We start from the raw sequence: 26,294 nt of genomic DNA, 5'->3' as shown, positions 1-26,294 counted from the left end.
ATTTTCTAGATGTTAAACAGAGTTCTACACACAGGCAGGGGCACTGACCCCTTTTTCCATAATACATCTATGCATATGAACGGATTCATTAATCCAGGGGCACATCAACTGCACACATTTTGGATATCTCCCATATCTGATTGGGAAGAGACTGAAAAATGTGTTCTGTTGGGTGTACCTCCAAGAACAGGGCTGGGAAACACTGCAACAATCAACACGCCAGTGTTTTAGGAATTTTAAATTTGTACTGCAAAGCAGCAAAATCGAAACCCAAATCTTTCAAACTTGTGGAGGAAAACAACACTGCATACACATATTTTACCAGCCCCGTTTCTCTTCATAGTCTGATAATCTTTTGATGAATGTCAATTGACATCCCTGGTGAAAAAAACAGCATATGCTTGTAGGTATGTTTTAACCAGCATTCCAGCATCAAAACATACCTACCAGCATATGCTGGTTTTTTCACCAGGGATAATACTCCTGAAAAATGGGTAAAAAACAGTTTTTGAACAAAACTGTATTTTCAATTATTGTCTTACTACTGTGAAAAAAACTACGAAAATCTTTTGCACAACCCTGGTTGCAAGAGATGTAATAAAAGAGAAAGGTGTTTAGAGATATTGCTATGGATGGTGAGCAACACATTGCCAAGATTTAGTCTTAATCAGCATATTGAAAAAGGTTTAAAAGGTTGCAGTGTCAGTGATACATGGACTTCCCTCAGGTAGTATGCCACGTGACTCTGGAGGACTGAAGGATTTGTTTTAATGCTTCTGTAAGACTCATGCATAGACCTTAGTTTAACATCAGGAGTGTGGTATAAGAATAGGTTATGTTTTCTCTTTAGCACACTTATGCTGATAGGTGCGCAGAGCAGTTTTATTCCTGAAAGCAAAAAGCTGTCAAAAAGGTGTGTGATTTTTCTCGGTGAGCTTGATCTCCTGATACATATCCTAAAGAATGATTTCAACAACTCCAACACATTACATACAGCACGCATTTTAGAGTATGATACTGATAATGAAACCAACCATGAGACATTTTAAGACACACATTGTTGCTCCAAATGGCTACATATTTATTTTATACTACTGTAGGTTTTAGTGTTAGAATTGTATTCCACATTTGGAATGTTGTACAGCATTTGTTTGAATTACATTTCAAAAGCTCTGAATGTTACTACTATGTTGTTTATTAATTTATTTTTATACAACAGATCTTTCTGGTCCTCAAATCTGATTGGCTGACAAGAGTGTGATATTAGAGTCCAACAGAACACCAACAGCCGTGTCACCATTTGCAATTGTATCACTCCGCTTGCGGTACTACTTACAGCGGGTGTCATGAAGGACGCCCAAATCCAGTATAATTTAATAAATATTACTGTTTTTGTCACGGAATGTAGTTTTCAGCCGAGAATGTACTTGTTTATAGTTCACGTATGCAGTTTGTTAATAAAGATAACGTGTATTTGAAAATTTGCATCTATGTTTTCAGACGTGTGAGCTCTGCACTTATAAAGCCGCTGAGAGAAGCCTCAACACGGCCAGATTTTCTGGAATGTACCGCTGGCTCTAATGTCTCTATAGTGGTTAAACATGAGATATAATTCGCTTTGGGGTAAATAATGGGCAGTCTTTGGTCTTATTAATCTATTATTTGTTCCAGAGAAGATAGTTTTGGCAAAATCACATGTATATGTAAATTCAATATTGTATATCAGAACACCTTTGCTTTTGACTGAATTGATGGCTGTTTTTGTTGTTGTGTATTAAATATTATTAGTCAATAAATAATATTTTATACAAATAATATTTAATAATAGTGTTTAGTGTTGAGAAACTGTGCGTATGATGGTGATTTTAGTTACATTGTTCTGCCTTTAGATGGCGACAAGAGACTGTTTTTATTAGAGGTCGACCGTTGTATCGGTTTTGCAGATTAATCTGCACCGATAGTTGATTGGCGGAATTATCGGTTATTGGCAAAAATCCATGCCGATAGTTTTTTTTTTTTTTTTCTGGGTTGGGTCCGTTGCTGGAGCGGCTGAGAAGGTCGTCATTATACAGCAAAGTCCCTGTAGTCTTTGTTGTACAGCATGACAGCGGCCTCTAGTGGCGGAAATCTGCACAGAGCGGGACACTTCAAAAGTGGATTTAAAACGTCGACAACGAAACGGTGTGTACAGTATACTGTAGTGCATGTTTTCATGTCATTACTAAGCGATGAATTTGTTGACTAGGTGCTGCATTAGTGGAGAAAGGACAGCAGTATACTTTTGCCCGTTTGGTGATCAAATAAAGTCTTGATTACATGATTACATTTTCCTTTTAAATTTAAGTTTGAGTGCACAAACTTGAATTGTTTAAATTATTTATTTATTCAACTTATATATATATATATATATATATATATATATATTTTTTTTTTTTTTTTTAACAGAATGAACAATCTGAAAATTAAATTAAATTAGCATAATATAAATTCTCAACATAATGTAACAGTAGGCATATTCATGTTTCCATCCAGTTGTTTGTATGCATAAATTCAAAATGTGCATAAAAACATCTGGAAACACTGCAAATTCATAGGTGGAGGTAGGAAAGCTAAGGTATGGCTAAAACCTAAATTTTAGGGCAACAGCCCTGAGACTGATATTCCTGACAGATAGGCTTATGTCCAGAAATGCCCTCTCATGAACATGTGGCTGAATCAGACCTCTGTTTGTCTTTCTGACCCTCACTCTTGGCATATTCTTTTGGTATAATACAACATAAACATTTCTAATAAATGTTTTAATAAATGATGCAAGACACAGAAAGTCACCAAATTAGCATGCTGTGGGACAAAAGAAACACTTGTTGTCACTGTAGGGGGTCAAAAGTAACAAGTGTTACTTTCGCCCCGACAGGAACTCCTGACATTTTTAAATCCGATGTACTTTTATACTGAAAAACTCTGAAAAGCCAAACTTCAGGATGTATTGCAGCACTAAATAACATGTAGATTGATCATTACTGTGACACATGAAACAAGAAACAACACAACTAATTTGAAAAAAAAAAAAATGACCACTTCCATAATTATTGTATTCGAAAACTGCTTTCCGGACCTAACAGTGGGAAGCAATGACGAAATCATGTGATATTTCTCAGCTCCATCAAGGGTTGCTTGCTGAATATGCTGTCATAGCTTGGAAAGCAAATATAGTCCGGGCTCTGAGAAAATACCTTTGTTACTTTCGTCCCGCATTACTTTCGTCCCCGCTGTCCTCTACCACAAACATAACGCTTTCATTGTGAATATGAATAATGAATGCTCAGATACAGGTACGTTAATCACACTCGCTCAGTCCATCTCTCTCTCTCTCATAATACTTATACATGATACAGTGAGGTTTTAATGCAGTAATACAATAAGCTTTTAGTGAAGCATCTCAACATTCGTTACTAGTTATAAAGTGACGTTTTGGAATTATTAACGGAGGCTTGAGCGCAACTGTTCAACTGTCAAACTTTGATTTGAATCTGTGGTGGAAGGAAGTAGTTCTGCACAAAAGAGAGTCTTTAAAGACATTATTTTGTTTATTTACACACTCGTGCCGTCAAACTGTTGCATACTATAAATGCAATATTGAGACAGCAGTCAAGTCGCAGCTCAGTGATCTGACCAAATAGTGTGAGCGCATAAATGGTGAGCTTTGGCTTGACAGCTTATGCGATTTACTTATAGAGTCAGTTGTTGTTGTTGTTGTTGTTGTTTTTTTTTTTATATTTAAAATATATTTTTTTATTTACATTTTTTTTATTGAAAATTGCACAGTGTATGCCTGGCTTAAAAAGTTTAGTCTTAATATCGCAAGTGTTGTGATATTAATATTCAATATTCAAGTGTTGTGAAGAGTTAGATGCAAAACTAGACTTTTTCTTCATTATTATTATTATTTTTTTTTTTTAGAATGGGTGTATAAATGTTGTAGAGATGGGGGTAGGTCTGTCATATTTGATGATGAGATGCTTAAGGGTCTTGTCCCAAATGATAGAGAAAGTGAAGCCAAATCAGACTCCCAGACTGACCACTGTAGCAGGCTCTCAGGCTGTATTAAGTCATGGCATCCCATATTTTAAATTTACAGAGGTTTGGCATTTTATGTGAAGGATATGAGATAACCAGTACTTTACACATTTCTTAGTGGGGGCTAGGAGCACTTGACTTATACCCAAGGTGGTCTGTAAGATAAGAAGCCTGTATATCTTGTTAGCCTGTACTGCTGCCCCTCACGTCTGTATACTGCATGTGGCACAAGAAGGATTGCAGGTTTTCCAAAATGGAAGAACCTGCCATCCAGAGACACTTGACTCTTTAAATGAAACATTCTTTAACCCAGGCCAAGACTATTATAGCTGTGTATCATTGATGTTGCTGTGGCAGGGAAGGCTGTGTGTCTTTATGATTGGGCCCAGTGAGGCTGTGTACTTAACAGGGGACCAAGCATTGAAGTAAGACTCCCTAGTCCTTCGCTAATTTGACTTGGACACCTCTCCAGGAAAACTCGACAGATCTGCCTGTGAGGCATTCACATGGAACCACTGAAGTGTAATTTTTGTCATGCCTGGGAAAGGTAGACAGGAGGACCTGGTGAATAATCTTGTTGAAGACAGGTCTAGTGAGGACAAACAATTTGGAATTTGCTCTTCCCAGTTAGAGGTTTTCAGTAACAGACGGTATTCTCTAAGGAATGTCCGCTTTTGAAAGCCGGATTTGTTGTTATCAGGTAGGTTGTTATGTGAAAGACAGGTATAAAGGGAGGTTTTCAACTGCTGTAGAGTTGTTGGGATCACCCAAGCCTGATTGAATGTCATGTTGCCAGCATTAAGGCATGTGATTAAGATCAGCTGGAGCAATCTATTGTAGAACTGTGCTTTCAAATGTGTACTGAGGACCATCCACCACTTTATATTTTGGATGTCTCCCTCTTCTAAAGCACCTGGTTCAAATCATCAGCCCATTGGTAGAAACTGTAAGACTTTAACTGGGTGCGACAAATGAGGAAGAAATCCCAAAATGTACAGTGGTAAGGGGCAGGTGCATTGGAGCAGGTTGGAGTTAAGCTCTGCAAGATGTTGGTCCTCCAGGAGCCGGTTATTGACACCACTGGGCTCTTCAACTCCAGTCATGGAGTGCCAGTGTCTTGCAGACTTTAGTTCCAACCCTAATTAAACACCTGTTTTGCAAGAAGAGAACAGAGGGCATGCATGTGACGTCACCGTCAGCTGGAGTGGCTGCGGCTCCGCCCACTGATTGGCCAAAAGCCTGAGTGGTAGCATTGGTTTCAACGTGAATGCTGCGACAGAACACACAAAACACCTCTAATACCAGAACGAGTTTTGCGATTGACTGTACAAAGATATTTTACAAGAAACCTGAGGTATATTTTTACAGACTGCTGAAAGCTACTGAAAAGAGAAGCAAATTAATCACTGCAATTCAAAGAAACAAATGACAATGGTGTCCAGGCAGCGAAACACGGATTTGCAGTTATTATTTCATGTTCATATGTTGAATTGTGCAGTAAAATCATATCCTATATATTGTATTGTAGTATATCGTATTGACAGATCATCAGCTAAATATTTACCATCTTAAATTCTGCATAACTGGATGTTTTTAAATAAACACTGACAAAAACTTTATACATTTTTCAGCTGGACGATATGATGAAATATATAACATTGATAAAAGTGATCACTGGGGTTTAGACCAACCTATTTTGTATTTACAAATTGAGTTCACAGGCAAATTTGCTGTATTTATTTTCCCCGGCGTCAAAATCAGACACACATAAGTGTTAGAAAACACGATTCCTGGCTGCATCAATATGCATTGACCACTGGACATTTGATAAGTTGTTAGGAACATTATATCAAGTTCAGCAAACTTTAGTTTAAACTGATTATTAAATCCATTCACGCTGAAGGCTCTTTTGCCACTCAGTCCAGCTGAGGGGGCGTGTCCCGGCGGGAAAGTAACGTCAATGCATACCCTCTATTAGCTTGTTGAAGTGATTAGCTTGTTCTAAGGTATTTGAGTGGGGTTGGAACTAAAGTTTGCAGGACTGGACTTGGAGAGCCCTGGCCTAAAGCACTGTTGTCAAATCAGTTTCTGGAGGGCCACTGTCTGAGTTTAGATCCAATTCTAATTAAACACACCCAAACCAAGGTCAAGGTCTTCAGGGATTACTAGAAACTTCCAGGCAGGTGTTTTGGAGCTGGTTGGAGCTACACTTTGTAGGACACTGGCCCTCCTAAACTAGAGACTATGGTCTAAAGGATAGACAATTTGCTTGCTCTTTTGACATTATAAGAGGTATTTGTACCACTAAGGCCCTGTCCACAAGAATACAGGTATTTTTAAAAAACCACAGCTTTTCTATGCGGTTTGGCCATTTGTCCACGCTAAACCTTTTTGAAAACTCTTGCCAGCGTGAAGATTTTTGGAAAGTGTTTTCATATAGCCGGTGAAACCAGAGATTTTGGCTTGTGACGTCAAAGTGCATGCTTTTTTTCAGGCTTCTGAAACATGGCTTTACGGTTAGGTTTATATCGTCACCTGTTGGTTTGCCGTGCTCTTAAAGGAGAAGTGTTTTTTGAGTTCAACATTTCAGGATTTTCCTTCATATAATGGACTGGTATGGTGCCCCGATTTTAAACTTCCAAAATGCAGTTCAAATGATCCCAAATGCGGTTGTAAACGATCTCAGCTGAGAAAGAAGGGTCTTATCTAGCAAAATGATCAGTTATGTTCATTAAAAAAAAAAAAAAAATACAACTTAAATACTTCTTAATCTCAAATGCTCATCTTGTCTTGCTCTCTCTGAACTCTGTGTATTATGGTTCAAGACAGTTAGGGTATGTTGAAAAACGTAAAATATAAAAGGGTATTTTCTCCCTCAACTTCAAAAATCATTTCAAAATCATCCTGCATCACTGCAGAAGCACCGACCCAGTCTTTGCAAAGTGAACATGCAATGTGAACATGCAAAGATCATCAAACACCCTCAACAAAAAAGGTAAAACAGCGATATAAGACGATTTTGAATTTAAGGGAGAACATGAGATGGGAGTTTTTCGACATACACTAACTGTCATGAACCGGAACAAAAACAATTCGGGCAGAGTGAGACAAGACGAGCATTTGACGCTAAAAAGTATATAAATTGTATTATTTTTATGAAGATAACCAATCGTTTTGCTAGATAAGACCCTTCTTCCTTGGCTGGGATCGTTTACAACCACAATTGGGATCGTTTGAAGCCGCATTTAAACTGCATTTTGGAAGTTCAAAATCGGGGCACCATATCAGTCCATTATATGAAGAGAAAAATCCTGAAATGTTTCCCTCAAAAAAACATAATTTCTTTATGGCTGAAGAAAGAAAGACATGAACATCTTGGATGACAAGGGGGGAGTATATTATCTGTCAGGTTTTGTTCTGGAAGTGGACTCCTTTAATACCACTTCATAGCGTGTTTTTGCATTTTCATGTGGATGAGATTTCTTTTTTTAAAAGGAGGACGAAAAACTCATAAAAATACCCATGTACGTGTGGACTAGGCCTTAAAACATCCTGCAATCTCATTTGGATGTTGTGGGTGTTGTGACATCACAAGGGCAAAATCCACATATCACTGCTCAAGGGCAAGCTAAATAGAATCCATTATAATGACATTCAAAGGCGATGTTTATGCTGGCAAAAGTACATAGATGCCCTGTTCTATTTCTGGCTTTGTCCAACATGGAAACATGGAAGATTAAATAAAATTAAAAAAAAAAAAAAAAAGCCTGTGAGCCCTTTTAAGAACTTTGTACACAGCGGTTTCTGTAAGATGACAAAGTATTGCATTGCATGTGGGCTGTGGCTAGTTGTGTGTGCGTGTGTAGTAAAAAGAACCGGCCTCTGACAAGTTTCCACCTTATTGCTGAAAATATATGCTAATATCAACCATTTAAAGTTGAAGATTTTTGGTTAAACATTAGAAAATCAATTATTGAACATAAAAAGTACATAAAAATCAGTGTTCAAAACTCTCCTTAGCCTGATTCGCAATTACAAGCTCATATAATAATGATTTCAGTGGATCATCCAAAAAGGCATTTGAGAAATCATTGTTAAAACAAAACTTCATTCAAAGAAGTGTTTCAACAAGATTTTCCCCCCAAAAACACTATCACGCCTCAACTAATAGATGGCCTCTAGTAGGCATTCGTACTGTTGTAGTTTTATTTCTGCATGCTCATTGTCCCTATTTTACATTCATATTGCATTTTACATTACTAATATAATAACAAAGTTGAATATAGCTGACTCTGCAATCCTACAGTTAATACGTGATTTGGTAAACTGATGGATGTTAAATAAATTTAGCAAATCTCAAAATGAATATACTTTTTACTATTACTAATTACTATACTATACTAATTCACTTAGCATTTAAAATGATTTAGTTTTGAGTTTTAGACAAAATATTATGCATAGTACAAGTTGTAATAATAGTCCATGGGTGTCTGCCAGAATTTTAATCTATCTGCATCCCTAATTCAGACCATATGCAATGAGTGTGCCAACATTTCACCATATAGTTCTATTATATCTCATACAGTTCCCGACACAAGACAATGTTTCAGATCAAATATATTTTGGTGTCACAGACCCATATCATTTCTTTCTTTAATGGAACAAAGAAGATGGCTAAAAACAACTTTTTGGATATCTGACTGTCACAAAGTACAACAAAAGCAGTCAACAAAAACAGTCTATTTGAAATGTCCACTATGTTCATGGTCTTCTGAAACCACATGACATGATCTAACACACTGCACACAACTGTACATTCACAAGCAAATGTTCCAGTAGGACTATTTTCATGTGGGTGGATGTTAATTCTCCTGGAAACTATTCCTTTGGGCTGGTCACATGGCTTCCATAACCCTAAACAACCCTAGACTACTACAACACTGTGACATACACATCAAACAAAGCTAGTATATTTCCCTTCAAGGTTGAGTTTTGTCAGGACATCACTATGAGATCAGTTATGAACGATACATTCACAAAGACATGAGCTGATATAAACTTTATGACACATTATTGTATTTTTAAAAAACTAATGTAACTGCAAACCCCGTTTTAAGACAGGGATTAGATGCACTGAATTAAGGCTGTGGTTACATATTGATTAAATAATATTGGAATTCTCAAACTTTTTTTTAATCTGGTTGACTAGACTATAAATGTGTGCACAGTCCTGAATTTACTTTTAAACATGACTGAAAGTGTCCAACAGTAGATAGATAGATAGATTAGATAGATGGATAGATAGATGGATATTTGATTGTTTGTTTGTTTTCAGTAACACTAAGGCAAAGATCTTCAATACAATTCCAATAAGGAAAATGATAAGCTGAAGTGAATAAAGATGGTGGAGTCATGAAAGACCAGACAATCTCAGATGTTGATTTTATTGCACACAATTGGTCATGAACAATACAAACACAAATGTGAGACTCATTTCACTGACACCAACATCAATGCTTGAACATGATTATGTTTAGATCTTATGAAAGTAATATGTCAATTCAGAATCTCCTGCCATTGAACCCTGACAAAAGCACAACGGTGTGAGAAAATACTCATTGTTTAGGCTCTTTGACCTAAAGCATGAAGGGTAATGTTAAAAAGTGACTTGTGCAACAAGTCATGAACAAGTGATATCACATTATTTAAAAAAAAAAAAAAAAAAAAAAAAAAAAAATCACTCATGATGGACTTCAATTCAATTCTTCAGTGTTTACAGAAGGACAAAAGTAGATCTTGCATTGTGGATGGAGCTTTGTGCGTTGCTAGAAGTAAAAATAAGTAACAAAAGACCTGGGTCTCATTCTTCATGTTGCTTTATACATCCAAGATTATGCTTACCAGATCTTTTAATAGCAGTAATTCCTCTAACTATTTTTCAATCACACAGATTTGGTTAGCATATCTCGAGCTATTTGAGATGACTGCATACTCCTGTGTTTACTGGAAAAGGTACATGTATTGATACCTGAGACTAATTAGAAATCAATTTGTCAATGACTAGACAGAGTAAGGTGATGGCAATATATACTGGAAAAAATGTAGGGGAAAAAAAGAAATACTTTGTATAAATTATATTACATATGTGACACATTAAGTGAGAGCCATTAAAAGGATGAGCACAATCCCTAACCAAGCCAAACAAGATAAACAAATTGGCAGAAGGAGGTGAATAAAAGGTGTTTGTTATATTATTTTCATTTCCATTGTGTCTTTACTCTTGCATTTCAACAGAATTTGTGTGATTTAAGTATTTTTCTTAAAGGTCAAAGCAAGATGGATTTATTTTAAACTGATTTATTTTAATTCTGCCTGCAGTGTCGTTCTGTAAAGGCATACATTAAAGTGGTCTTATAACATGGCTGGGCAACTCAATGAAAATCATGTTCCATTCTTTTCTAATAGCTTGACAGCGCACATTACTAGTATCTCTGGATCTCTTGTGCAGGGAGAGTGCATTTGTTATAAGGCCAATGCAGGTTGTCTGCATATCTTGGTTATGTACAAATGCTTTAAAAAACAAAAAACAAAAAACATAAGGCCAGAAAAATATGTTTCACAGATGCAATTGCATGGCTAGCAGCACACTACCAACTTGTGATCAATCTTGCGTTGTTTGGCAGTAACAAACCTCAGTGCTCAAGAGGGTGACGTTAGTTGGCTTTAAATGTCTGTGCCATTTAACTGGATATGTTATGACTTGATAGTGACAGTAGTTGAGTACCTATAAAATATAAAAGGATACGTTTGCACTAACATCCACTATAATATTCTTTGCAACTGCAGAATGCAATGCGTATTTGAGTTGTGTTATGAACTGTGGTCACAGGTTTCTGTTCTAATTGATTTTTTTAAAATATTTTATATAGCCTTAATCTGCTCCAGAACACATTTGAACTGACAGACCCATGTGAAAATCAGGATTATAAGACAGAGAATTCAGCACTTTCTAAAGCTTTCAAGCAGGAGTTTTAAGATCCACCTCTTAGATACAAGGACACTTCAATGCAAAACATAATATCATGTATGATTTAATATAGTGTGTAAATTGCTGAGTCATTTCCCTGCTTCAGTTAAACTATTGCAGTTACTCTGATGATAGGCTAGTAAATATCTCCTGAATTTAACATGCCTTTGGTTCCTGCAGAGTAATGCTATCACAAACTGGAGTACACTACAAATCAATTCACAGTACATGATTAACAGGAACAGACAAGTTGATTGAGATAATTATCTTTTTATCTTTGTAGTAACAATGACATTTTTTCAAACTTATTCTTTAGTGTAACTGTACTTTAATATGTAGAAGATTCATACTATTACATAAATCAGAAAGTCCTTTACTGACACAGATTTCAGGTATGAAGGGGGCACTTTAATAGTGAGGGCATTATGGGAAGTCATCACAACAATTACACATGAACATGACACTCACAGAAGTGTTTTGAGTCAGCACTGTTTTCCACATCAATCCTTCCCATTCAAGGAATATTATGGGTTCAATACAGATTGAGCTCAGCCAACACTTGTGACATTATGTTGATCATTTCCAAAAAAACAACAAAAAAACAAAAAAAACAACATAATTACTTTAAAAAAGGCAAAAAATTGTTACAGCGAAGCATTTACAATGGAGGTGGACTGGGCCAATCTGTAAATTTTAAAACTCACAGTTTAAGAAGTAAATTAAGATGTAAAAAAAAAAAAAAAGTGTTATCAAGAATGTAGTGTTTATCTATGTAAAGTTATATCCAATGTTATTTTGTTGCCACAATAACAAAATAAATATAGTGATTTTATAAAAGTATAAGCTTCACATTTCTGCTTTTAAGTCCTCCTAAACTGACCCCATCTACATAGTACCTGTCTCACAATAACTTTTATTTTTGCCTTTTCTTTTTTTTTTTGTGACTGTCAACACCATGACACAAATGCTTTAGATTAAGCCTCACTTGTATTAAAACAGAAATATTCCTTTAATATAATTTATAGCAACTATAAAAAGACCTTTTCAGTAACTCAAAACACCTTCTTAATGCCTGTACAGCAGCACGTGAAACCCATAAATAACATATGAGAACTGACTTGCACACATAAAGAACAACATTGTCAGTTATTGCCATCAGTTGTGCTATATTTCGAAATCCATTTGCCCAAATCGTCCATAATAATAAACATAAGCCATCATCCAGTTGCTCCATGGCAGTGGTGAATGCTTGCGGCTTAGCTGCCTGATCCCGGCCACTGCAAGCCACAGGTCAGAAATCACTGAGAAGCAAACGCATTTGTAATGAAGCCATTGAATTAAAGTGACGAGTCTTATAAATTGTCCACACAGCAGTCTTAACATGTAGAGGAACGTCTCCTTTGCAAGTAAGTGTAGACCTTCACACAGTGGTCCCAGCAATCTAAGACGAGCAGTTGTCCCTTCTGGGTAACAGCCACACCTACAGGGCACGTTAGCCCCTCCTGAATAAGAATATTATAGCCACCTTCTTTAGGGAACTGTAGTATCTCCTTACGGCCGCTGTCCGTCACGATCAAGTCCCCGTTAGAGTCCACGCACATGCCGGTGATGCATCGGAAGTCCTCGGTCTCCGAGAAGAAGTGGCTAAGTTGCTTTCCCAGCTGGCCATCCATTCCCACCGAGCCGACTGAGAAACCCCCCTCGAGGTGGTGTTCGTTGTGTCTGTTCTCGATGTTTAGACCCAAGCCCTGTGTGAAGTAGACTGTACCTGAGGAGTCGCAAGTTACAAATTTGGGCCTGACGGCCGAACATAAGCGGTTGTAATTCACAACCCCTACGTTACGATCCACGGCCAGGCACCAAAGCTTTCCCCCCTCCACATCTGACACAACGAACTGGCCCGAAGGCATGGCCGCGATTCCCCATGGCTTGATGAGCTGGTTCTTGTGACAGGCGATGCAGTGGCCATCGGTGGTGTAAACCTTCACAGAGTTGTCGTAGTTATCGGTGACACCAATGAGGCCCTGAGCAGTGATCGCAATGGAGAGCGGGATGAGGTTGGGCAGGTCGGCACCTAGGAAGCTCAAGACGAAGTTGTCGATGCTGCTCGGGTTGCGCCGAATCTCCCTTTGGAAGCCCTTGCGGTTGAAGATCTGGATGCGGTAGTTCCCTCGGTCGGCCACGAGCACCTCGCCCTGCGGCGTGACGCAAATGCTTACTGGCAGGTTGAACATGCCCGGCAGATTGCCCTTGCAACCCATCTTTTTCACAAACTGACAGAGTTGGCCACCAGAAGCTCCTGGAGAAGGCCCCCCTCCGTCGACAGACTTGGACTTGAAGCTACCGGGAGAAGCGCAAACGGCCTCTTCGACGGCCGTTTCCATGTCAATATCACGGTAAATGTCCAAAGGGGCGGCAGCGGAAGTGGCGAAATCAAGTCCGTCTTCCTCCTCGGCATTGACAGTGCAGGGTTTTGTGGTCAGCTGCCCCACGTCCAAGGATTTCGAGCAGTCCGTTTTAACAAATTCAGGGTCTTGTAGTTTCAGAATGACGGGTAAATTCGTTTTTAATTCCAACTCTTCTTCTTCATTGTTGCTCCCCTCCTCCAGTAAAGCAATATCCGTCTGCTTGATCCTCATGGTTAGGTAGTCACATCTAGACACCACCTGCACTTCAGCGATATTGAGCAGGTACGTCTGCTCCTCCAGAATCTGGGCGTTGAGTTTCTCTATTTCGGCCAAGGAGGAGGCAAAGGCACGGCGCGAGCGGCCAAGTTCCTCTTGGAGACGCAACTCAGCCTTGGCGTACTCCTGCTGTACAGCCTTGTACTTCAGTCTAAGTGATTTTGTCACATTGTCGATAGCTGCCTTCTTCTTCTGAATATTTCCCATTGCCTCCCGCAAGTTAGAAAGCTTCCCACTGATGTCCTTCCGCCGTTGTTCGGCAGCCACGCGAATGGCCTGTACGACGTGGCCCTGGCGCTGATGGCCCTCGTTTTTACAATTATCACACAACACGATGCTGCAATCACTGCAGTACTGCCGGGGCAGGCGGTTTTTACAAGACTTGCACATGAGACCCATGGTAGAGCCACATGAACTCGCACAGTCAATGATCTTCAGCACGGTGAGATTGTCAGCCAGCTGGGAAATGCTGCTCATACGAGACACCTTGCTGCAGAAGGGGCAGCGCACACCATTTATTGTGCTGGCGAGGAGTTTCTCAAGGCACTGGCGACATACGGAGTGACCGCACTGTAGCAGTTTGGGTCGAAGCTGATCCTGGTTGTAGGTCTCCAGGCAAATGGGGCATTCCAGCACCTCCCGAACCAAATCTGGATCTAGAGATGTTGGTGTGGCCATGGTGCCTACAGAGGATGAGACAAGTCATGTCTGTGTGTTTGATGTGTATTACATTAGGATATAGTAAACAAGCTAAAAAAACATTTGTTATTGTTCGAAACTGATATGGCCTAGTTTGTAGTTTGCTTATAACATTCATCAAAAATGCTAAGCACCCTTTGTCCACTTTATTGTCCCATTCACAAAAAATCAAACATTTTTGTGGACAAAGGTTAAAAGCATTCACTTGATTTATGATGATGGGCATATTTTTTTAATGGAGATACAAGGTAAAAGTGAATAAATTAGGACATATTTATAAGAAAAAGAAGAAAAATAACAACATATTCTTGATAGTGTAACAAAAACAAAGGACTGAGTCCACTGTATTATTTCCAAGTACAATGGATCATCGAATGGATTAAAGGGGATCACTTTCTAGTTTGAAGTTCAAATCTTTATCACAACATTTGAGAAAGCACAATGTGATTTTTTTTTTTTTTTTTCTTCCCCTGAATCAGCCCTAATTAGTGGATGACCAGTGTGTTTTATTTATTTATTGGTTGGTTTGTTATTTTATTTTTACTTTATTATTATTACTATTAATATATGTATTTATTTATTTATTTTTTATATGGCCAATACTTACATTTATATAGAGACACTGGCGAGAGGTCAGTGTAATATTAATGTATGATAGAAATTAATTAAGCCAAATACGATTTATGCACTCAAATTCCATTAAATAAAATTATCCTAACACATCACTTAAGCAAAATTACAAAATAAAAGTGCATTATTTATTACATAGACGTCAGTACAGTCCAAAACAATGGATGGGAAGTTTACCTCAAAGAAACCATGGGAAAATGTCACGTCATTATAAAAGCAGTCTGATGACATGCATTGATGCTGATTTCTGTATTTACTGGCTGTCCTACCACACCTACTGATTCACTTTCACCTGCTGATTATACATTCATCCTCACAAAAAGGCAACAATTTCCAAACGCTATGGCATTTATGAACTTTAAAAAAAAAATGCAGCTTCTTGTGTTTGTTTTGGTAGCCAGATGGCTAACTACAAAATCACCATCATGTTTCTGGATCACGCATTGTCAGTTCTTGTATCAGTTTAATGCATGCATTATCTAAAGTCCCATTAATGCAGCTCATTATATACAGTCTGATTATATGTAGTTATATATATAATCAACTGATTTACAGGCCCAAAGCTTCAAAACACTGCGATCTGAGTCTCGTCATTCTTACGTAATGCGTGCACGACATTGGAAATGAAAGCACGGTCGTAAGTGCATGCTGAAAACATTAATGCATGTTTCATTATTGGTTGTTACATGATTTCCTACCTTCAGTTCAACAGTAGCTTTTGCTTGATGTGACGAGGCTCTCTCATGTCAGCGGGTGCGCGCGACACTGCGGAGGTGACGTCATAACGGAGGCTGATTCGTTGTGTAAATCCCGCCCCCGGTGAGACTCGTTGGTTGCGGCGGAAGCGGTCGCGTTCCGTGTCAGTTCATTGATGTGCGCAGGAACGAATCAGATGAGCGGCTGCTGTTGTCATGCGTGATGCGCAAAGCTGTTTCAGAGGCACATGTTGAGAACTCAGGCTGCTGGTGCTGCTGGAAACACATGGGTGGATCCGAAACCCACGAGAACCCCCGGGAACATAAAGACCGAAGTGTTACAAATTGAAAACGTAATCAGAAAAATGGTTCATTGTTGCCAGAATGCAGAAAGAGAGACTGAGACTTTGCATAATATGTCATATTATATTATATTCTATTACATTATATTACATCATTCAGGCATAATAACAATGATTTTGTGAAAGAAAAGACCTAATATGATCATTTTTTATTTATTTTTTTAAGTCATAAAATATTTAAAATTGGCTTTATTACAAAGAACAGAAAATAACTACTTTTAGAATCACGTTTATTATTTCAATATAAAAAAGTAACTGCAGCATAACAGTTTACCGCTAGATGGAAGCAGATCTCTGTCTGAAAGTATCCCTCTATTAAACTTGCATAACATCGGATAGCACCGATTCAGTACTAAAGAGTGATGACTATATTATTACTTACATTAAATTAATGATATTATGCATGGTGACGGATAATATGCATCTTATCAAGTAATGATTTCAGTTTTCAAACCTGGTCCTGTCGTTTCAAAATGAAAGAAAGGATGAAATGAAAACAGGTTAGTCTGAATATTAAAACAATCAGGTAGTAGCCAACTGTGTGCATGTTATAGTCATTAATTTAATTATTATATAATATGATTGATAACTTATCAATATCATAATACAGATAATTAGACTATAGGCCCATTCTTCAGCTGTATTCTCAGTTTATATAAATATCAATTTGCCTCATCACATTAATCTCTTAATTTTTGCAATTCATAGCCTATATGTTTTATTAGCATGTCTCCATACTTGACAAAGTGACAGTACACAGCAGGTTGGCAAATAATTTGTAAATACCATTCATTTACTATATGGACCATTACTATATACTATACTATATGGAACCCCTACATTTCAACTTATGAAAATTATATTGAAATCTATATATATATATATATATATATATATATATATATATATATATATATATTTTTTTTTTTTTTTTTTCCATTGTTGTTATTAAAAGTATTTTTTTTTCTAAATATATATTCTTTCTAAATTATGAAACTTTATGTATTAAAAAAAAAAAAAAGTGTCCTGTGTTTTCCATGGCACTACCGAAACAGTGTATGTTTTAGTCTGTTGGCCAAGACTGATTTGAACTAAACCCATAAATTTATGATCAGGAAATATTCCTGTGTCCCCCTTTCTCATAGCTACAAGGTGTGAGTAGATAGGCCCCATCATTTTGAGGTAATTGCATTCAAAAGTGTGAAAAATCTGTGTGTAACTTTAAGGAACATCCCTACCGAACACCTTTTTTTTCTGCAAATAAAAAGCACACTTTTTATTTTATTTTATTTTGTATTTCAGTATGCTTTAGTAGTGTTTTAGTATGTGAGTTCAAATTTTGTAATGTGATGTGGTCGCTACCAAAGCATTACTGTAACTACTGAAAATGTGCTGTCACTACCAAAACATGGGATGTTTTGTCAAAAAGTATACTGAATTATCAGTTTTGGTTCGATGTATATTCAAACTAATGAATCCTTAACTTTGAAATCAGTATGATCAACTTTTTGCCTTTTACAAAGAAAAATTGGATTCAAAATACAACAAATCTCATAAATTACACTTCAAATATTGTTAAAAAATTAATTGTTATGGATTTACCTCTGAATTTAAAAAAAATATATATATAAAATAGCAAACAAGTATATATATATATATATATATATATATATATATATATATATATATATATATATATATATATATATATATATATAATCTAGATGTAAGCAAAGTCTTAATAGGTCAATATATCCCCTTCTAATTAAATTATTATTACTGGGTTTTGGTAGTGACAGGAGAGGACAAAACTGCACCATTAGTAAAAAAAAAAATGTACCTTGAATGTTATACAATTTGCACACATACAATATTCTTTTTTTTTTTCTTTTTTCTTTTTCTTTTTTCAAGACGTTTCCAACTCTGACTTATTCTAGCAGAATTCTGTAGAATGGCCCAAATTGTCCATTAACAATAAACTTCCCAAAACAGGTCTACATGAGCTCTGATAATTGTTAAGGGATGATATAGCATCTGTGAACTTTATTGAGACCAAACTGTAGAAGTAAACTCCCATTTATCCACCAGATGGAGTACCATGAATACAGAAACAGTGGGAAAAGACCATCCACTTTCAAAATGAATTACTCAGTGTGATGCATTCTGCATACCCTCACAAGCTCCTTCTTAGTTGTTCTGTGCTAAATAAAATTCATTATGTGAATTAATGTCAGTTGGAAATAAGAGTTTTGCAATATGTGGTGTGGGTTGTGATATATATATATATATATATATATATATATATATGTATATATATATATATATATTTCCATGCATTTGTGGTAAGGATTTTTCTGCAATTACATCGTTACACCAGTGACTCACTGTCTTCAGTGAGTCACTGAATCATTCATTCAACTGATTAGTTAATTAGTGGAGGGGGAAATCAGGAATGAATCATCAGAAAATGTAAGAATGTTGAAAGGAAAAGTTAGTAGACATAAAAAAACACATTGCATTTAGACATCATTGGGGAAGGGGAAAAAAGACTCAGGTAAACACACACTTGTTTATTTGTATTCATTCATTCATTTACACTAAGGTGCAATGCCAGTGTTCACTTAGACTTTTCAGTTAGTTAGACAGTGCTTAAAGTTCATGGCCAAAATAAACATCATTTGACAAGAACAATGAGCAGTTTCACCATTAAAAAGTGAAACTGTCTCTCCCTTGTGGGGTTCCTCGGGTCCATTTTGGGGCCATTGCTTTTTAATCTGTACATACTTCCACTTGATAATATAATTAGAAAATATAAAATTTGTTTTCATTTCTATGCTGATGATTCTCAGCTATACGTTCCTTTAAAATCACTCGTCTTGTCTTGCTCTCCATGAACTCTGTGTATTCTGGCTCAAGACAGTTAGGGTATGTCGAAAAACTCCTCAACTTCAAAAATAATTTCAAAATCATCCTACATCGCTGCAGAAGTACCGACCCAGTCTTTGCAAAGTGAACATGCAAAGGAGATCAAACACCCTTAACAAAAAAGGTAAAACAGTGATATAGGATGATTTTGAAGTTGAGGGAGAACATGAGATGGGAATTTTTCAACATACCCTAACTGTCACGAACCGGAACAAAAACAGTCCAGGCAGAGTGAGACAAGACGAGCGTTTGACATTAAAAAGTATATGAATTGTATTGTTTTTATGAAAATAACCGATCGTTTCGCTAGATAAGACCCTTCTTCCTCGCCTGGGATCGTTTACAACCACATTTGGGATTGTTTGAAGCTGCATTTAAACTGCATTTTGGAAGTTATCTAAAAAAGAATTCAATTCACAATTTAGTTGATTGTCTTTAAAGCACTTGATGTAAAAGCCCTATCTTACATTTCTGATCTTATTATATTTATTTATTTATTTATTTTAATTCAGCTTTTCAGTCCTTCAGATCTGCTAAAGCTCTTTTATATGTCCCACGGTCACGACTTAAATTTAAAGGTGACGGAGCCTTTGCAGTTGTTGCTCCACGGTTATGGAATCAGTTGCCAGCTGACATTAAAAGTGCTCCTATTTCTGTTTTTAAATCTAGACTCAAGACAGTAATTATTATCTATGTACAGCACTTGGTCATGTAGGCTGAATTTAAATGTGCTCTTAAAAAAAAATAAATAAATAAAAAAATTGCTTACTTACTTTACTAATTATGATAATCAACAAATATGTTAACATTCCATTACATCTTTCTCTATACGCATCATGGGATATGCAGTTCATTCTGTCAATAAATTATTTATGTACCCAGTCATGTCTGGCTGTCTCTTTTTGTGAAGAAAAAACAGATGGCATCGGTTAAAAAAAAAACAACAACAATGGTTAAACTCACACCAGCAAAGAGGGTGAACACACATGACGAGAATTTGTACAGCCAGATGTTTTCCCTTTGCCTGCTGGAGAAGCACTTCGAAAGGCGCTGCTTCATCTCAATATGATTAAGCGCATTGCAGGAAATGAATCATTTAAAAAGCACACTGTAGGCTGTTAGCAATTACTGTAGCCGTGTCATTTTCTCTTTCGCCGTGTCCTTTATGTGCGGTGAGAACAGCACAAACGCTGACGGGCTCGGGTTGGCACATCTCTGTGTTGTTGCAGACACAACGGCTTCGGACTGTTTGCTCTCCCGCTATGCCTCCTCGCCCTCCTCCTCAAAGTGTTTGCCTGTCATGCTAAAATCCAGCATAATGACTCATGCGATCGCCAGACGCAGTGGACGGGAATATTCAGGGAAATCGGCTGCGGAGCGCAGGGAAACAGACGTTATTGTTCAGAGTGGCACATCTGTTTAGCCATCACATGGACGTCTCAGCACTCAATTAATATCCTTCCTCACGTAATCGCATTGTTTTGTGTCTGCCAAGGGTTCTGTGCACGAACACTGCAAACCGACATGAAAATCAACCCGTGTTTATTCGTAGCAGACACAATTCATCGCCTTCTCAAACTATTTCCTTCATGATGTCTGACATGTGCAACCACACGAAGCCAACCATTGTGAAAAAGACGTACCCTTTAGCGTGCTTCAAACTGAATGTAATGTTTTCAGACACTTAATTGCATGTTAGTTGCAATTAAATGAAAAAAAAAAAAAGATTTCAATATATACACCACAGGAACTTGGAACTAGGGACTTTGGGGGTACTCGGTGTGTTTCCACCGCAGGAACCAGGATCTAAATAAAGTTCTGGGTAGAAATCTGTCCATCAGAATGTCCCTGTTCGTGAGGTTGTACCAGAGATTGTCTTACTATAGGGAGATGAGAGGGTCTGTGGTTCTGCGGCCCAGTGTTCCTACTTATACTACACCCTTAATGCATGCACTCTTTTGCTAAAGAAAAATTACACACTTTTGAGTGTGTAGTAGAAGAGTACGCAAGCTTTGGGACGTACTATCACATCACACGTCTTTAACGGACGCTCTTTCGCATCGATACACGCACTCTGTCACTGTAAACTGGTGTGCCAATCATATTGTCACAGTTAACATCCTCCACATTTCAATTCATTTACCTTCCTACCGTATTGGAGAGAAAAGAAGTAGCACGTTGGTCTGCCAGTCGTGGGTCTTTCATGCTGATATATATATATATATAGTCTGATATATATGCTATATATGCTGATATATATATATTCATGGTTTTCCGTATCAGGACATCATTAAAAAAAAAAGACCTTGGCTGGTCTTAAAATTTCGAAAATAAAACCTCAGATGAACAACACATGACAAATTGCACCGTGTCATTATTTACTGAACAAAAATAAAGCCAAAATGGAAAAGCCATGTGTGACAAAGTTAGGACACCCTTACTGTTAACATTGGAATTAAGATGGTAAATAACAGTCAAGCACTGCTAATCAAATACCTTTAATTAACTGATCATCAGCAAGTCTGAGTGCGTCTATAAACGCATAAGGCTTCGGCAGTTTGCTGGTCTGGAACCTTCACGTGTGTGTTAACACAATGCCAAGGAGGTAAGACATCAGCAAACATCTTAGAGAAGCAATTGTTGCTGCCATCAATCTGAGAAGAGTAGTAAGGCCATTTTATTCACAAGTGGAAGACATTTAAAACAGACACCTCTCCTTCCAGGAGTGGACGTCCCAGAAGATTCACCCCAAGATCAGACCATGTAAAGCTCAGAGAAATGGCAGACAACCCAAGAACTACACCTCAAACTCTACAGGCCTTAGTTAAAATGTTAAATGATAAATGAAGTTCATGACAATACCATTAGAAAAATATGGGACAAAAATGGCATGTTTGGAAGGCTTAGCAGAAGAAAGCCTCTTCTATCTAAAAAAAAAAAAAAAAAAAAAAAAAAAAAAAATTGCAGCACAGTTTAGGTCTGCAAAGTTGCATCTGAACAAAACACAAGTCTTCTAGAATAACGTCCTTTGAACAGACAAGACCAAAGTGGAGATGTTTGGCCATAATGCACAGCGCCAAGTTTGGTGAAAACCTAAAGAGCATATCAGCACAAACACCTCATACCAAAAGACAAGCATGCTGGAGGAGGGCTGATCATTTTGGGCTTGTTTTGTAGCCACAGGACCTGGACACCTCACAGTCATTGAGTTGGCCATGAACTCCTCTGTATATCAAAGTATTCTAGAGTCAAATGCGAGGTCATCTGTCCAACATCTAAAGTTGGGCCAAAACTGGGTCATGCAACAGGACAATGATCCCAAGCACACCAGCAAATCTACAACAGAATGGCTGAAAAGAAAAGAATCAAGGTGTTGCAATAGCCCAGTCCCAGTCCAGAGCTCATCCTGATTCAAATGCTGTGGTGAGCTGTGCATAAGCAAAAGAAAAGAAGAGTGGTCCAAATTCCTCCAGAACGATGTGAGAGACTGATAAAGTCACACAAAAAATGAATGCTTCAAGTTATTGCTGCTAAAAGTGGATCTAGAGGCGACTGACTTATAGTGTGTCCTAACTTTGCCACACATGGCCTTTCTTGGCTGTATTTTTCTTAAATAATGACACTGTGTGATATGTCATGTGATGATGTTTACCTGAGGATTTATTTTCCGAATTTAAAGAACTGCCAAGGATCTGATTTATTTATTTTATTTTTTTTTATTATATCCTGATACAGAAAGCAATTACATTTAATAGGGTGTCCTAACTTTTTCACATGACTGTGTATATATATATATATATATATATATATATATATGTATGTATGTATGTATATGTATATATGTGTGTGTGTGTGTGTGTTTTCTTGTTGTTGTTGTTGTTGTTGTTGATTATTAGTAACTCAAACTCCTTTTTCTAAACATCTCTACCTAACCGCCGGTCGTGCACATCCGCCATGTTTGCAGTTTTTTTAAAGCATTTTATTCGTGTTTGTAGTTCTGGACCGAATCCTTCCCCACAGCCCAATGGACTGTTGCCAGTATTAGCCATTAGAGTGTGCACATATCCACACTTCAAAAATCAACCTGAAATAGAAGACCATCTGGGGCTTTTGGCATACACGTTTCAGCATAATATGCTTTGGGACCACTTATTCCAATCTCACATACTATTTAGAGTAGATACTATTTAGCGATGCAGGGTTTTACTTACTATTGGATAAAGCGTAACAGCTAACTTGGATCACGTGTCACTTAGCAACCAATCATATTGCAACCTTGACATCATCAAATTTCAGAGAACTTCACTTAGTCGCCGTTTACGGATACCGTAGGAATGAATGAGAAATGCCGTAAGCTGAATCACACCTGTCGCAAAAAATCAGTGACTTCTCAGTGACAGCATTTTTTTTTTTCGTGGTAAACTAAACTAAACTAAAAAAATAGTTATATTCAAAAGTGGCGTTTAGTGTAAAACATGTTGAAGATTAGCAGATAGGCTGTCGATTCATTAAATGATAAGCCGTTTCCTCTGAAAAGTTGTTTATTCAGTGTAGTGAAACCTCTCCTTCATTGTCATCCATTTAAAAAAATTGGCCTGCCAGACCGGAAGCGTTAGCATTAGCCATTACGCTTTTTCGGCTTATAGTTGCAGGCTTGCCTTCTAGTGTCTTTGGTAGTACTTTTTCAAAGGTCCGGAACTTTCAGTGGTGGGGCTTGGGCGCTGAACATGCTGATTGGTTGAGTTCACACAGAAATGTATTTCAACCACCATTTATTTGCATATTTTTCAAAATATTACTGTTATTGTGACATGAAATGTAGTTTTGAGAGTATTTCAGATGAGAATGTAGCAGTTTAAAACTAAATTTGTGGTTTATTTATAAAGACAGCGCCTATTTGAAAATGTGCTTTGCCAATTTCAGAGATGCGAGCTCTAGGTGATCACCGGGCGCTTAGTGATCATGTGTCCCGCCGAGAGCTCCTCACCTCGGCTAGTCCTTCTGACATTTACAACTGGCTCTGATATCTCTTTAGTGGTTAAACATGAAATAAAATTTGTTTTGGGAAAATCTAACAGGTAATCTTTAGTGACATGAATCTAATATTTGTTCCAGGTCATATTGTTTTGGCTGGCTTTGATAACTTCTGTATTTATTATATATTTATAACTTTATATAACTAATTTGTTTGATATATTATTTGGTTTTATTGTAATACATTGAACTACATTTCTGCGGCTGTTAACGTGTTAAAATGACAACGAGAAGAAGCAGTGGTGTTTGATATCATTTTGTTTTATTGTAATGTGTGCAGGTTGCATGAACCACATTTTGTGGCTATTAATATGTTTAAATTAAACAAAAATAAGGCAGTGCTGTTTGATATAATATTTAGTTTCATTGTAATTTATGAATGTTCCCTGAACAACATTTCTGCAGCTGTTAGTATGTTTAAATGAAAATGAAAAGAGGCAGTGGTGTTTGATGTCATATTTCGTCTTATTGTAAATACAGTGAGAAAAATTGAGAGATGACTGAAGTTATCAAGTACGCTGTTCCATTTGCAGAATTATTGGACATGCATCATCCCGTTACCAGGAGTTCACACTCCCAAGTCAAACTTGCAAAGTCCAAACTACCAAGGACACAAGTCTGAAAGTTGCGCGCAGTACTGCGTCACCAGACTACTTTAGACCGTGATGGGAACGCAGACAGCAACAGGTCTGGGGGGAGAGGGGAAAGTTCCTGGGACAAATTGTTTCTGGTATTTTCAGTAAAAAAGCAGCTATTGACTTGTTGATGGCTTCTGATTCTGGTGTTTTTCCCATTCTCATCCTTCTTGATCTTATAGCCACTTTTGACACTGTTGATCATAGCCTTTTACTTGCCCATCTTAAAAGATGTTTTAGTGTATCAGGAACAGCTTTAAACTGGTTTAAATCCTGTTTTACTGACCATTCTCAGTTCATTTCTGTGGCTGGTTAATGGTCTGAGATAAAAGGTCAAGGCTCAGTTTTAGGGCCTTTATACTGTTCGGTATTTACTAGTCACCACTTGGGCACTTGTTGCAATTGCTTGGTCTACACTACCACTTCTATGCTGACATGACAATACTCAAATATGTATACACTCAAAACCTGGTAAAAAAAAACCTTTAGGTCTGCTACTTATCTATGTGTATTTTTGAGATAAAAACATCAATGAATAATGATTTCCCCTGCCTGAATCATAGTAAAACTGAAGTCATGCTTTTTGGTTCCCAGCATCAAATCTTTAAAGCTGGTTATCTTTGATGCCAGTCTTACATTTTACCATTTTGTGCAGAGCACTGTTAAAGCGTCCTGTTAAAGAAATATTGCATGATTGCATCCTATGCTACATTTCTCTGTAGCTGAGAAGTCGAACAACACGTTTGTTGTTTCTCAGATAAGTTACTGTAATGCCCATTTAGCTGGAGTTCTTAAATCTACACTTAATAAGCTGCAGTATGTACAAAATTTGGTCGCTAGGATCCCGACTGAAACCAGGATATGCAATCATGTTACGCCTATTTTGGAGTCTTTGCACAGGCTCCCAGTCAGTGTCTGTGTTGATTTTAAAATTATGATGCTGACATACAGAGAATAACATGGCTTGGCTCCATGTTACCTGTCTGCATTGTTAACTCCTTATGCCCTTAGTCGCAGATTGCGCTCCTCCCAATCTAATTTGCTGGCTGTACCTCAAACCCTCTTAAGAGCTATGACTGACAGGGCGTTTTCTGTCTACGCTCCTACCCTTTGCAATTCTCTTCCTCCTGAACTTCGGGGAACTCAGATCTATCTATATATATGTATATATATATATATATTTTTTTTTTAATTAGCATTGGCTAGTTGAAGTTTATTTTATTATTTTATGTATTGTGCTATGTATTGTTTATTTTGTGTGCAGCACTTTGAAAAGCTACTTTAAGCTGCTTCGAGATTCGAAGCGAGGGGAGCCCTTCCGTGTCGATCCCTTTCGATCTTTTATGTATTTAATCCCATTTTATTAATCAGTGTCTTTGCTACTGACCTTCGATGAACCAATTCAACTTCAACCATACTAAGCAAGAATGACACATTTGTGTTTCTTTTCTTTTTTCTTTCTTTTTTCCCTTTCTTCTAAATCATATTCTTCATGCAATTTGTTTGAACTGCACCCTCAACTGTAC

General features: G+C 37.3%; 2 protein-coding genes across 2 annotated transcripts in view; one reads left to right on the top strand and one right to left on the bottom strand.

Moving 5' to 3' along the window:
- Positions 1-26,294, top strand: part of LOC127165710 (astrotactin-2-like) — a 565,932-nt gene that overhangs the window by 467,169 nt on the left and 72,469 nt on the right.
- On the bottom strand, positions 9,782-15,893 carry trim32 (tripartite motif containing 32). The gene is made up of 2 exons (XM_051110582.1): positions 15,816-15,893; positions 9,782-14,471 (listed from the first exon to the last, which is right to left on the bottom strand). Exon 2 carries the CDS (start codon positions 14,464-14,466, stop codon positions 12,481-12,483), a length of 1,986 nt encoding a protein of 661 aa, XP_050966539.1. The 5' UTR covers positions 14,467-14,471; positions 15,816-15,893; the 3' UTR covers positions 9,782-12,480.

This window comes from Labeo rohita, chromosome 5, assembly GCF_022985175.1.
Source record: "Labeo rohita strain BAU-BD-2019 chromosome 5, IGBB_LRoh.1.0, whole genome shotgun sequence".
Lineage (NCBI taxonomy): Eukaryota > Metazoa > Chordata > Actinopteri > Cypriniformes > Cyprinidae > Labeo > Labeo rohita.
This window is presented reverse-complemented; position numbering and strand designations above follow the sequence as displayed.

Bases quoted from the DNA above. Each gene is read 5' to 3' on its own strand.
- trim32 (XM_051110582.1), bottom strand. From the start codon at position 14,466: ATGGCCACACCAACATCTCTAGATCCAGATTTGGTTCGGGAGGTGCTG.